This window comes from Bipolaris sorokiniana (assembly GCF_000338995.1).
Source record: "Bipolaris sorokiniana ND90Pr unplaced genomic scaffold COCSAscaffold_9, whole genome shotgun sequence".
NCBI classification, from domain to species: Eukaryota; Fungi; Ascomycota; class Dothideomycetes; order Pleosporales; family Pleosporaceae; genus Bipolaris; species Bipolaris sorokiniana.
The window spans coordinates 803854-815768 of record NW_006911903.1 but is presented as its reverse complement, the minus strand read 5'-3'; the positions used below and the strand labels follow the sequence as shown (position 1 = coordinate 815768).

Sequence of the window (11915 nt, the reverse complement as noted above, 5' to 3'; positions counted from 1 at the left end):
CAGTAACAGCCGGGGATGCTACGATAAGCATCCTTCTCGTGCCTTCCGTCTAAGTACGCAGTACAATATGTGTCTTCTGTCGCACCTTACTCCTGTCCGCCATTCCTCACAACAGCGACAAGATGACCAAAGACCCGCCCAGCCGCTCTTCCTCGGACGAGTCAATCCGAGAGGTTCAAGATCAAGAGCGAGAAGCCATCATTGGCGCCGAAAGGAGTGCACTTGAAGAGGAATGGTGCAACAGCATTCGCTTGAAGGTCGACCTTCGACTATGCAGCATTGCGGGCCTCCTCTGCTCGCTCAATCTGCTTGACAGCGGTGTCATTTCCAGCGCGTCCGTTACTTCCATGCTCCACGACCTGGAGCTTGATGTCGGCAACAGATACTCCGTCTCCATATTCATTTTTACCATTGCAAGTATTGCTTTTCAGCTGCCGTCAACAATCGCTGTCAGGACATTCGGCCCGAGAATCTGGTTTTCCTTCATCACCTTCTGCTTTGGCATCATCACGCTTTGCACAGCCTTTGTGCAAACGTGGCGGCAGATGATTGCACTTCGCATCTTGCTTGGTATTGCCATGTCGGGCATCTACCCAGGTCTGACTTATCTTATTTCCACATACTATACGCGGAAGGAACAACAGCTTCGCTTTGCGTTGATGCAGAGCGGAGAAGTTATTGTGCTTGCAACGGGTGGGATTGTCAACTATGGCCTCAACCAAATAAACGGCGGACATTTAAAAGGGTGGTCTTATATGTTTCTTGTGCAGGGGAGTATCACCGCCTTTATTGGTATCTTGACATACTGGTGGATGGTCGACTTTCCAGAACAAGCACACAAATCCTTCTGGTTTCTCACTCCACACGAGAGTGCTGTGGCATCAGCTCGCATTGAGAAAGACCGCGGCGATGTTCAGGCCGACCCATTTACATGGAGCGAGGTCTTTGTACACGCCAAAGATGCCAAAGTATATGGATTTTGCACGTTGTATTTTCTTCAAAATCTTGTTTCAACCTCGCTATCATACTTCCTCCCAATCATTCTACAAGGCGGCATGGGATTCAGCTCCGGCAAGTCTATTTTGCTCTCTGCGCCACCGTACTACTATGCTGTCATTCCAGCTATCCTGTCGTCCCTGGTCGGTGACAGATTCCAGTTGAGGGGGCCAATCATTGTGTTCAACTGCCTGTCCCTGATTTTAGGCTTCTGTATGCTGGGCTTTTCGAGTCAGGTCACGGTAAGATACATTGGGACGTATCTTGCAACAGGGGCGTATGTGGCCAATTGGGCCGCCATGGCTACGTACCAGGCCAACAACATTGTGGGTCAATGGAAGAGGGTATTTACGGCTGCGATGGTTACGGCATTCAACGGCGCAGGTGGTATCGCTGGGAGCTTTATTGTCAGACAGCCCGAGAGTCCAAGGTACATGACGGCCATTTGGGTTAGCATTGGAAGCCATGTCCTTATCATTGGCTTGATCGGCGCATTTTCGATCCACTTTTACCAGGCGAACCGAAGCCAGAGCAAGGGAAAGCGCATCTTGGAAGGAACGGAAGGGTTCCGGTTCACGTATTAGAGAGAAGAAGAAAAAAGCTCGAATTTACGCATAACAAGGTGCAGCTGGACGTTGTCGAGCCGGCTTAATATAGACCAAGTCCGCAATTGTCTCGGGAGTCCAGGTATTACTTTTCCTTGTCTCTCAAACTCTATGCATTGATCGGGTGTCACACTATGTTCCTACCGGGTGGTTGTATGTACACATGTATATGTATGTACGCATAGACTGCTGATTTCCGTGTTTCGGACGCAGAGTGAAAAACAAAGGCGGCGCGTGAGAAGTGCCATGGCCGACAAGAGTGCTAGACGGGGTCGCGGGAACATGGGACGAAAGCGGGTTGACGTCGTTGTGGGGATCTGGCTGGGCAAGGCGGATTCCATGGTGGCTCGTGCTGCGCGGCTCCCAAGCGTCGACGACCCAAGTTGCAACCATCAGTCTCATTTCTTCTCGGCTGCTAACAGCACGAGCATCCCCGCATTGCCGGTTGGTTGTCCCCAACATCGTCTTCACCTTCTCTCCAAGCCCGCCACCAGATTTCCTGGCCCCTACGTTGCTGGCCGCCGACTAGGCAGCCCCGACCAGCTTGCCCCTGTTCCAGCTGGCCCCTCGAATCGCAGCAGCAACTCCCCGTAGCCTTCCGCCGGCCCAGCTGTATGCGCATATTCACCGACGACCAACGCCTCTAACCCTTCTTTCCGACGAGCTCGATCACTGCATAGAGGCCGCGCCGTGCCTTGTACCGCCACAATGGTGTTCCTGGGCATATACCGTGCCCTCTACGACTATGAGCCCCAAAGTAGCAATGAGATTGCCTTGACTGAGGGCGACATTTTGATGGTCCTGGAGAAGTCCACCGACGACGACTGGTGGAAGGCCAAGAAAAAAGGACGCGAAGAAGACGAGGAGGAGCCCGAGGGCCTGATCCCAAACAACTACATTGAAGAGGTGAGTCGTGTATTTGGTACCCAATGGGCACCTCGGCTCGGCGTGGTTTAAGGCACACGTCCACGACAACGCCACTGCTTGTCTCGCAGATGTATTCCACGGCCACACAACTGACCACGTGCACAGGCCGCCCCCATTGCGCAAGCCAAAGCCCTCTTTGACTACGACCGCCAGACGGACGAGGAGCTGTCGTTCAAGGAAGACGCCCTTCTTGATGTCTACGACACCACAGACCCAGACTGGACGTTGGTGGGCGTTGAAAGCGACTATGGCTTTGCACCGGCCAACTACATTGAGCTCATCAAGGGCAAAGCTGCCTCAGCCGCACCAGCTGCATCGTCTCCGGCGGCACCAAGTCGCCCACCAATGCCTCCAGCTGCCGACTCCTTTGACGACTCCCAGCCGCCTACCCCAGATAGCCCTGCGCAACCAAGCCCTGCTGCCGCACTCGCTGGTATCATACAGAAGAAGTCTCAGGAAACAGCGCCGCGATCGACCATTTCGCCCCCACCCAATGTTAGCGCGCCTCCGCGACGACGCGTGCAATTCACGCCCGAAGAATCTGATGACGATGTGCCACCACCTAGTCTTCCTCAACGGCGAGTATCCGAAGCAGCCTCTCATCCACCTACCCAATATGCGACAGCGCGGTCCCCATCACCCCCGGCCAGGTCACCTCCCCCTCGAAGTGTCACGTTCGACAAATATGATCCACCAAGCAGGGAAGAGCAGCCAACCACTCCGAGGTCCGCTTCAGGATACCGTCTCTACAATATTTACGAATACATTACGCAGCCGGGCAAGAACAAGAAGATGCCAATGACACTGGGTGTCAACATCCCCAAGGGCATGATCATGATTGCACCAGAAAAGTCACGCGACGGGCCGCAACAAGAATGGAGTGCTGAAAAGATGGAATACTATTCGCAAGAGGGCAAGCACATCTTCATGGAGCTCAAGCAGCCGAGTAAAAGCATTGATTTCCACTGCGGAGCCAAGGACACTGCGTCAGAAATCATGATGGCTCTTGGTGAGCTTGCGGGAGCTGCAAAGAGTGCGGGACTGCGGGAAGTGCTTGCTGCTGGTTCCGGACACTCGAATGTACAGAAAAAGGGAGTCATGTTATTTGACTTTATGGCACAGGGTGATGATGAGGTGACTGTTGGCCTTGGTGATGAGATTCTGGTACTCGATGATTCAGCTAGTGATGAGTGGTGGAAAGTCAGGCGGCTGAAGAACGGCAAGGAAGGTGTCGTGCCAGCTAACTATGTCGAGATTACAGAAACCCTCCCCATACCTGCTACTGCTGCCTCGATGGCTCGTTCCGGAACCAATGCTGGCCGATCTATAGTCGAACAGAACAGGCGGGAAGAAGAGGAGCTGGCTCGCCGGGCCGCAAGACAGAAGAGGCCAGAAAGTGAGGCGAGGAATGATCAGGTAGGCCCTGGCCTGCACTTGCCTTCGCGTAACTCTAGCCTTTTGCAAACAAATATTGACCAGCGTCGTGCCTCACAGAGAACAAGCAAGCGCGAAACCTCGTCCAAAGACTCGAGTTCGAAGTCCTCGTCCAAGCCAAGTGAGTACATTATTATACCAAAGGCCGAATTCTCAGCAGTGCGAAATGCCCTGATGCATTTGCCTATGGGCGTATTCCTCAATGGGGCTGTAACGTGTTAAGGTGTGTTAAATACTAACCAATATGTGCTAGATCCCGCCAAAGTGCGCACCTGGACTGACCGATCTGGCTCGTTCAAGGTTGAAGCAGAATTTATTCTTATCAAGGATGGCAAGATTCACTTGCACAAGGTCAATGGCGTGAAGATTGCAGTACCGGTCACAAAAATGTCCGTTGAAGATCTTGAATATGTTGAGCGCGTCACAGGCGAATCTCTGGATGACGACAAGCCTTTGTCTGACTTGAAGAGAAAGACCATGCAGCAGCAGCGATCGAAAGATGGACGTTCTCCAACCGGGTTGTCGGTTGAGAAGAAGCCCGAGTACGACTGGTTTGACTTCTTCCTGAAGTGTGGTGTCAACCCGCAAATATGTGAACGCTATGCTCGGGCGTTTGTAAAGGACGAAATGACTGAGGAGAACATCCCAGACATCACGCCATCGCTTTTGCGTACTTTGGGTCTCAAGGAGGGTGATATTCTCCGTGTGTCCAAGTACGTAGACGCCCAGTTTGGGCGCGACAAGCGAAACGCCGGCTCTGCGGAAGACAATGGAGAGGGAGCGTCTGGTGGACTGTTCTCTGGACCCGGAGGTGCGCTTCGTAACAATACCCGCAAGGGACGTCCTGCACCTCCTGTGGAGACCAACGATGTGGTGGATCCAAAAGCATTCGAGCCGAAGTCTGACGATGCTGGAAAGAAGCCCACAGAGAGTGCTGCAACTTCTGCAGGTGCATCGGACGCCAAGGCGAACGGATTCGACGACAATGCCTGGGATGTCAAGCCATCAAAGTCGGCACCTGCTTCTGCCCCGGAAAAGTCTGCATCTCCGCCTCCAGCGCAGTCTGCACCTGCTGCAAAGCCACCTCAGTTGACTGGAGCTATGGGCGAGCTGTCCCTCTTGGATATGCCCGCCCTCAAACCCGAGGAGATTGCTCAGCCAACACCTCCTGCACCTGCGCCTGCTCAACAAGCAGCACAGGCACCCGCTCCACAGCAGCAGCCACAGCAGACAGGAGCTACCCCAACTCTGTTCGAGCAGGTTGCAGCTATCAAGGCCTTGACTCAACCTCAGAACATGGCACCGCCACGCATGCGTCCACAGGCTCCTCAGCAGCAGAGCACCGGCGGTCTGCTCGCTCCACCACCGCCACGTGCAGCCTCAGCTCCGCAGAACCCGCAACAGAGTGCGTTTGGTCCGCCACCACCATTGCAGCCTCAGCTTACTGGCTACAACCCCAACATGATGGCTCCAAACGTCGGACAGGGGCAGGGAATGCAAGGCATGCAGCCGCAGATGACTGGGTTCCCCCAACAAAATGGAGCATACGGGTTCCAGCAGAACGGCATGATGGCGCAACCAACGGGATTCAATTCCATGTCGCCGGCACCACCACAACAGCCCATGCAAACTGGGTTTGCGCCATTCCAGCAGCCTCAGCCTACAGGGTTCCAACAACCAATGGCGACGGGCTATCAGCAGTCACCGCACTTCACCCAAGGGTTTGGTAACGGCAGTCCGTTTGCGGATCCCCCAATGGCACCCTTCCAACCACTGCAGGCCCAGCCGACTGGATACAATTCGTTCCAGCCAGCACCGCTTAACCCGCAAGCGACTGGCGTCAACCGCTTCTTGCCTCCGGCAATTGTGCCGCAGCCGACGGGCTTTGGTCAGAGCCCACCACCGGTACCTCCGATGCCGCCTATGCCGCCTATGCCGCAAGCACAGCCTCTAGTGCCGCAAAGGACTGGACCGCCCCCGAGCATCAAGTTTGGTGTTCAGCCTGCGAAGAAGCTGACAGCTCAGCCAACGGGGCGGGCGAACCTCGCCAATGCTAGTAAGTGGTTGCATTTGATGATTGATGCTCGTGTTGCTAACTATTTACTAGCTCCTCAGAACCCCTTTGGCTTTTAAGCTTGTTGGTGTGCTATTGGCATGGATGTACCAGCGCCTCCTTTCATCTATTGCCCTGTTTGCTTAGATGAAGGCCCATACAATTAAACATTCTACCTCTACGTGTACTTGTACATAATTTTGCTATAGTGGGGCGTGGTTGCGGTTTGTAAAGAGTTGGATGGATTCTGCTCTGGCGCAGAAGGGACCCACGGCATATTCTGATTTTACTTTTTTATTTCTTTGCATAGCGCATATTAGCATGCTCGTGCCCCCTTGGGAAGTAATTGTTGAAGTTCTCTGCGCGCATCTGGGCAATTGATTGAGGATGCGGGTGGAAGAGGAGTGGCGCATGGGATGGTGGGTGAGCAAAGGGAAATCGTGGGAAAATGTACAGCTAGGATGGATAATGGAAATTATAAAGGTTGATAAGAGCTACAGTTAAATGCTTTCTGTCATGATGATTGAGCAAAGGAGAAAGGCAACAGATATGTACATCAAAGGGTTCCAGCTAAGCCCTGTGCAGCCCAATATCGTTCAAATTACAGCTGTCGTTAGGGACGGGGGGCGCAGGCGAGGCCAGGATGAGACTTCGGCACCAAGCCTTCGCCAAGTAAAGCTTAGTTTAGCGCATCCCTCGACAGCCCATGTCACGGCATCTCACGCGGTTGCTTCTTACCGACGTGGCATGTATAGGTGCATAATAAACTCACGTATAAGGGGTTGCATGGTTCAGACCGCGAATGCGCATCTCTCTCATTGATTTTGGTCAGGCTTCGCAAGGAAAAAGGCATCTTCTGGTGCTGCTGCAAGTCTACATGTATGTGTTTAGCACTACCACGTATGTACGACGTAGCCACAAGCTCAAACAGAAATAAAGAGGCGCAGCGCAGCCGCGTATTGCTGCGTCGGTCCAATGAGTAAAAGAGCGCACAGTGACAGATGGGTGAAGCATGGGTGGTGCTTGTGGCGATGACGAGTCCCGGCCAGTTTTGCACCAATAGAGGCGCACGTAGCGTGTGGCTTATGCCCCAAGGGCCGAAATGATGCGTCGCAGCGCCGCAGTGCTGCGTGCGCGTGAGATGGATGTGGGTATAGTGGCTAGGCCATGTTGTGGTAAGCATTAGCTTTCCCCTCTTCCGAGCGCGGCGGCTTCTTAGCTATAATCTTCTTTCCTGCTCTCTTTCTTCCCCCATTGCACTTTCCTTCCTTCCTCACTCACGCTTCCCCTCTACCTTGTCTATCTCCACTTCCAACCCACAATCTCACCAAAACAACTCGGCGCAGTCATCAATTGCCAGCAGCTCTTACACATCAGCTTTCTCCCTCTGCGCGACCCTCGTAGCGATCAAAACGCCGCTGCTCCCGTAAGCATACAATAAGCGGTCGCGGAAACCTCGGGATTTTATCTTTTTTCTTTCCTACTTGACACGAGCGATCTGCATATATCCACAAACAAACTCGACACGAGCGAGTTTTGAGAACCTGAGAAACTACCCATTTTCATCTCCGGACACACGACGCAACAATGTCCAACCAAGGATACTACCAGGGCGCTCCTCAGTACCCCCAGCAAAGGTACGTTTCACACCCTGCTTCTCACCTCACTTGTTATTTGGGAAATCCCTTTTATCAAGTATTGCTAGAAAAGAGAAACAATCTAGGAGAGCAATAGCGCTGACTTTTTTTTCTTCAAAATAGCTATGGCCCTCCTCAAGGCGCCAACTACGGCCCTCCACCTCCACAACAAATGATGTACGGACCTCCACAGGGCCAGGCCCCACCGCCTCAGAAAGAGAAGAAGGACAGGGGATGTTTGGCTGCTTGGTACGTTGCTCCTCCTTTTGTTCATTTTGCGCGTACACTCTTCGAGAGAGAGACGAAGATACAAAAATTTAAACTGCTATTCCGTCTTCAAATGCTAACTTGGATAATAGTCTGGCCACCCTATGCTGTTGTTTCCTGTGCGAGGAGAGTTGCGAATGTTGTCTTGAATGCTGCGAGTGTTGCGCAGATTGCTGCTAGATGGCGTTTCGATGCGGTGTGCGATGAGACTGGAGGAATGAACGGGGTTTCAATCGATTGGTGCCATGGGGAAGTCATCAAGTCTGGATTATGGCTTTCGACGATTGAGGACGCATCCCCAAGGTGATGTGATGTCTTCATTTGCGTTTCTGTTTTATCATTCAAGGATACATATTGCTTTGTTCTAGGGGGAAAGATACCTTTGTACTTGTTTTTTTTACACTTTTCTCATATGTAACACAAGTTCACGGTTTACTCCGGTGAATCCTATATTACAATCCGTTTCTGACGTCAATGGATAGCTGTTGAACTGTCGCGCGAGTGGCTGTTCATCTCTTGTTTACCGGCTCCTTTCAGTAATTTATCTTACCGCAATATTCTGCATATTTGCTCTCCCATGCTGGATGTCCAATCACACATTTATCAATTGAACGGGTTCACTTTCACTTTTTTATTAGCGTGGCCAATGAGAGCAAGCCTCACACCAAGGTTGTATCTCTTTCACCCTGACTCACTCACTTGTCGCATACACTTGATTATCTCTCGCTTACAGTGTACTGGAATATGAAAGACTCTCCTGACCTTGCAGCTCTTGCCACGAACACTGACATGACAAGTCGAAAATGGGTTTTTCCAAGTACTGTGCTCTTTCCCTATTGATTAGCGATTACAGAATTGCTGGCTGGTGCGTTAGAGTTATCAAGCAGCGACGCAAGACTCCGAAGCCCTTCGGTTCTACCCTGAAGCTTAGAAACGAGCTACTCAAGACCAAAATCGATGAGGGCTCCGAATTGATGCAGATGTAGGTGCAGTGTAGAACGAGGATCCTTTGAGAGACTAACTGTCATCAGCTCCAAACGCAACGCGATTGAATCGCCGCTTCTCCATCTTCCAGGCGAAATACGCAACAAGATCTGGGAGTATGTGCTGAGCAACCATTTGATCTCGATACACGGGAATTCCAGGGGGTCATTAAGAGAATACGTACATTCCACAGATAACGACAAAGTGACCCGGGTTTCTTTGGGGAAGCGTCTTCTCAGCGCATGTCGCCAGATACATGAAGAAACTTCAACCATGTTCTATGCAATCAACACAATCAGCTTCAATTCCAAGTTCACTCTTGATCTCTTCCTCAGTCACAGCACACCCCAGAAACTGGGCCTTATCACTTCAATGGGAGTGCCCTACGATTACTACAAGTTCTATAACGAGGGATATTGCAAAAAGTTTCATGAAATATTTCCAAATGTCAAGCATCTTTCCATCGATGACTATGTGGCTGGGCACCGACAGTATATCAGACGCCTCCTGTGGACGCCCAAAGACTCGATTGAGAAGGAAAAAAAGTAGGTTGAAGATGTGATAAAGAGCAAGGAAGGACGAGATTTTGAGATTTCTTGGTATTGTGATTTGGACGGTTAGTGCTGGTTGGCACATTGCCTCTTAACACCGCGGCTTTGAGATTGATATTTATACATGCATATCGCATGACGTGCGGTTCTTGATCAGAAAGGACAAGATGGCTAATTTTCCACTACCCGCTACCAGATGGTTGACTTCAGAAGGCACTCTTTGCATTTATCCACAACGGAAACAGTGTTCAGGGTTTTCATCACCACGGTGGTCAGATACACCATGTTGGGAAGGTACTTTCAACCAGGCACTACATAATTAACGGGCAATCCATTCCTTAAATCCATGTACAATCTCTCCCTCTCCGAAAATAAAAGCAACTCCTAGAATTCCAAGGGAATTTTCCTATTAAAACTAAATTTCTTTTGATGTTCCGATTTGCAGGACTGAGTTTTTTTTTTAAAAAGTTTTAGCGCTAAAGAAGCTTTCTTGATTTCTTTCGTGTTTGACCACTGCACCAATTCTGAACAACCCAAAAAAAACTATATCTAGCTACTTCAGAGAACCATCATGTAATCAATACACTTAATTACAAAACCCATGTACATCAGGCTTATCGTATAGCGGCATATGCTTTCGTCTGAGCACGAATATTGAACAATGGAACCTTTTTTGTTTTACTTTCAACCTATCGATATCGACTAGGTGCACTGCATGACAGACTACTACAGTGTCGATATTACTGAAATAATTGTAGATATTCAAACAAGCGCTAAAAATTAACTCCGCGTGAAGATTACTCTTCGTAAAATATTATGAACTAAATATTGAAATTACGCCAGTGCCGGCGTGTGCACGAGGTCCTCCCTTCCCCCTCCTTTTTGCCGTTTAAGATGTATATCCCCCCCTCCCTTTTTTCTCTCTCTCTCTTCTCTTGTACCTTCTCTTTCGCAAGCTCACTGCATGGGCACTGTGAGCTAGCCATTATCCATTATCAAATCTTCTTTTGGTGCAGCAAGGTTACTTGCTTGTGTTTGTTCCCCAGGGCGCATGTAGTCCTGCCGTGTGCTTGGATCGGTGTCTCTGCGTACCGATGCGCGGGAAGCGACTGACAACGTATTCATGCTCCTTTCTGTATGTGACAGCGTAACGATAGGGAATTCGTAGGCCGTGTTCGCAAGCCGGGCGAATATACGGAGATGGGAGTGTATCGTTCGAGTTTGGTTCGTGGTCCTCAGTCACTTCCTCGACTGACAGCGTGTAGATGTACCTATCTTGTATAGGTATTGACGTCGTTGGTGGCAGGAGCGGTGAATCGACAGGGCTTGTTGCTCTCCCAGACGCACTCAGTGTTGATGATTCCAGCCTGAGGTCATCGTGGTATCCTTCTGCAATGGGCTACACTGCATCCAAGCGAGCCATTCGGCATGGTAGTAGAGATAGTATCGTAGCCATGACGTTGGTCATAGTCGCAGCGCTACAGTTCCAGAGAAGGAACGCAGTCCTCGCCTTCTCATCCGCGACTGCCATAAACGGAATCCCGCACCACTCCCTCTTCTGTATCACACATCTTTCCTCTACCCACGAATCCCTCTTGCTTTCTCAATCTCCAGCAATCCATCTTATCCTCAAACCGTATACCGCTCCTGCATCATCATCTCCGCCTCATCCCTCTTCGCAAGCACAAACGCAATCTCCGACCCCACGGCCACCACGACCGTCGCCACCATCCCGATCGGCGCCCCGATAGCCCCGAAACCCAAAATAGTAAAGCAAGTATATCCCGTGAAAATAGAAAGGTACATTACGCGAAAGAAGAGCAAGAAAAGGTCATCGGGTCTAGGCTTCGTCATAGTCGCCAAAGCGAGAATCTTGCAAAGAAAAAAAAGAAGAGGTTGCAACAAAGTAAGGAACTGGCCCTTACATGAAAGAAGAAAATCAAAAAGTAAAAAACAAAAGGCGTTCAGCTCAGTGTACCATCCGAACACCCACCACTACCACTACCGCACCCCAGGTTTTCCCAGCCTAACCTTGCTAACTATGTTTCTTTTTTTAGATACGAGACCGCCCGCTGCAGTTTGACGTTTGACTGTGTCTAGTCTAACTAGTCAGCAGCCAGTGAGAAGGAAGACGGATCACCCCCTGACCCAACGAACAAGGCCCAAATAGGAACGATGGAACAATTGAATATTGTTGTGAATCGGGAAACATACATATAGGGACGGGTAGCCGCCCAAAAAGTTATTGACATACTGACTCGCGCATTCTTAAAACGGGAGGGACAATCCTTGAGGTGGATATGTGTATGTGTGTGCCCCACTGTCACGCACGTGAAGGGGCGTTCAGCCTCTTACTGCAAAGACGCGTCAGCCTTTTTTTTTGTTCTGCCAACAGGGCTTTATTTGCTGCGCTGCTTCTCAGCCCGCAGGGCCGCGACATAATCAGTGTGTAAAGCTGGCG

General features: G+C 50.7%; 5 protein-coding genes across 5 annotated transcripts; all 5 read left to right on the top strand.

Moving 5' to 3' along the window:
• The first annotated feature begins 83 nt into the window (after nucleotides 1-83).
• COCSADRAFT_37885 (uncharacterized protein) lies at nucleotides 84-1750 on the top strand. Its single transcript, XM_007702834.1, has one exon. It carries the CDS (start codon nucleotides 123-125, stop codon nucleotides 1578-1580), a length of 1458 nt encoding a protein of 485 aa, XP_007701024.1. The 5' UTR covers nucleotides 84-122; the 3' UTR covers nucleotides 1581-1750.
• Nucleotides 1751-1956: 206 nt separating this feature from the next.
• COCSADRAFT_191264 (uncharacterized protein) lies at nucleotides 1957-6513 on the top strand. Its single transcript, XM_007703090.1, has 4 exons — nucleotides 1957-2507; nucleotides 2634-4083; nucleotides 4216-6018; nucleotides 6070-6513. The coding sequence occupies exons 1-4, from the start codon at nucleotides 2310-2312 to the stop codon at nucleotides 6093-6095; spliced, it is 3477 nt and encodes a 1158-aa protein (XP_007701280.1). The 5' UTR covers nucleotides 1957-2309; the 3' UTR covers nucleotides 6096-6513.
• A 714-nt stretch (nucleotides 6514-7227) lies between these two features.
• Nucleotides 7228-8533, top strand: COCSADRAFT_37882 (uncharacterized protein). Its single transcript, XM_007702833.1, has 3 exons — nucleotides 7228-7652; nucleotides 7776-7901; nucleotides 8012-8533. Exons 1-3 carry the CDS (start codon nucleotides 7603-7605, stop codon nucleotides 8097-8099), a joined length of 264 nt encoding a protein of 87 aa, XP_007701023.1. The 5' UTR covers nucleotides 7228-7602; the 3' UTR covers nucleotides 8100-8533.
• Nucleotides 8534-8722: 189 nt separating this feature from the next.
• COCSADRAFT_27467 (uncharacterized protein) lies at nucleotides 8723-9452 on the top strand (the record flags this gene model as incomplete). Its single annotated transcript, XM_007702752.1, has 2 exons — nucleotides 8723-8901; nucleotides 8951-9452. The coding sequence occupies 2 exons, from the start codon at nucleotides 8723-8725 to the stop codon at nucleotides 9450-9452; spliced, it is 681 nt and encodes a 226-aa protein (XP_007700942.1).
• A 1128-nt stretch (nucleotides 9453-10580) lies between these two features.
• COCSADRAFT_336427 (uncharacterized protein) lies at nucleotides 10581-11555 on the top strand. Its single transcript, XM_007703089.1, has 2 exons — nucleotides 10581-11360; nucleotides 11512-11555. Exon 1 carries the CDS (start codon nucleotides 10720-10722, stop codon nucleotides 11203-11205), a length of 486 nt encoding a protein of 161 aa, XP_007701279.1. The 5' UTR covers nucleotides 10581-10719; the 3' UTR covers nucleotides 11206-11360; nucleotides 11512-11555.
• Nucleotides 11556-11915: the final 360 nt, after the last annotated feature.

Bases quoted from the DNA above. Each gene is read 5' to 3' on its own strand.
- COCSADRAFT_191264 (XM_007703090.1), top strand. From the start codon at position 2,310: ATGGTGTTCCTGGGCATATACCGTGCCCTCTACGACTATGAGCCCCAA. The intron at 4,084-4,215 runs GTGAGTACATTA...AATATGTGCTAG, and splicing joins GAAGTCCTCGTCCAAGCCAA to ATCCCGCCAAAGTGCGCACC. The intron at 6,019-6,069 runs GTAAGTGGTTGC...ACTATTTACTAG, and splicing joins GGCGAACCTCGCCAATGCTA to CTCCTCAGAACCCCTTTGGC.
- COCSADRAFT_336427 (XM_007703089.1), top strand. From the start codon at position 10,720: ATGTACCTATCTTGTATAGGTATTGACGTCGTTGGTGGCAGGAGCGGT.
- COCSADRAFT_37885 (XM_007702834.1), top strand. From the start codon at position 123: ATGACCAAAGACCCGCCCAGCCGCTCTTCCTCGGACGAGTCAATCCGA.
- COCSADRAFT_37882 (XM_007702833.1), top strand. From the start codon at position 7,603: ATGTCCAACCAAGGATACTACCAGGGCGCTCCTCAGTACCCCCAGCAA. The intron at 7,653-7,775 runs GTACGTTTCACA...TCTTCAAAATAG, and splicing joins CCTCAGTACCCCCAGCAAAG to CTATGGCCCTCCTCAAGGCG. The intron at 7,902-8,011 runs GTACGTTGCTCC...CTTGGATAATAG, and splicing joins AGGGGATGTTTGGCTGCTTG to TCTGGCCACCCTATGCTGTT.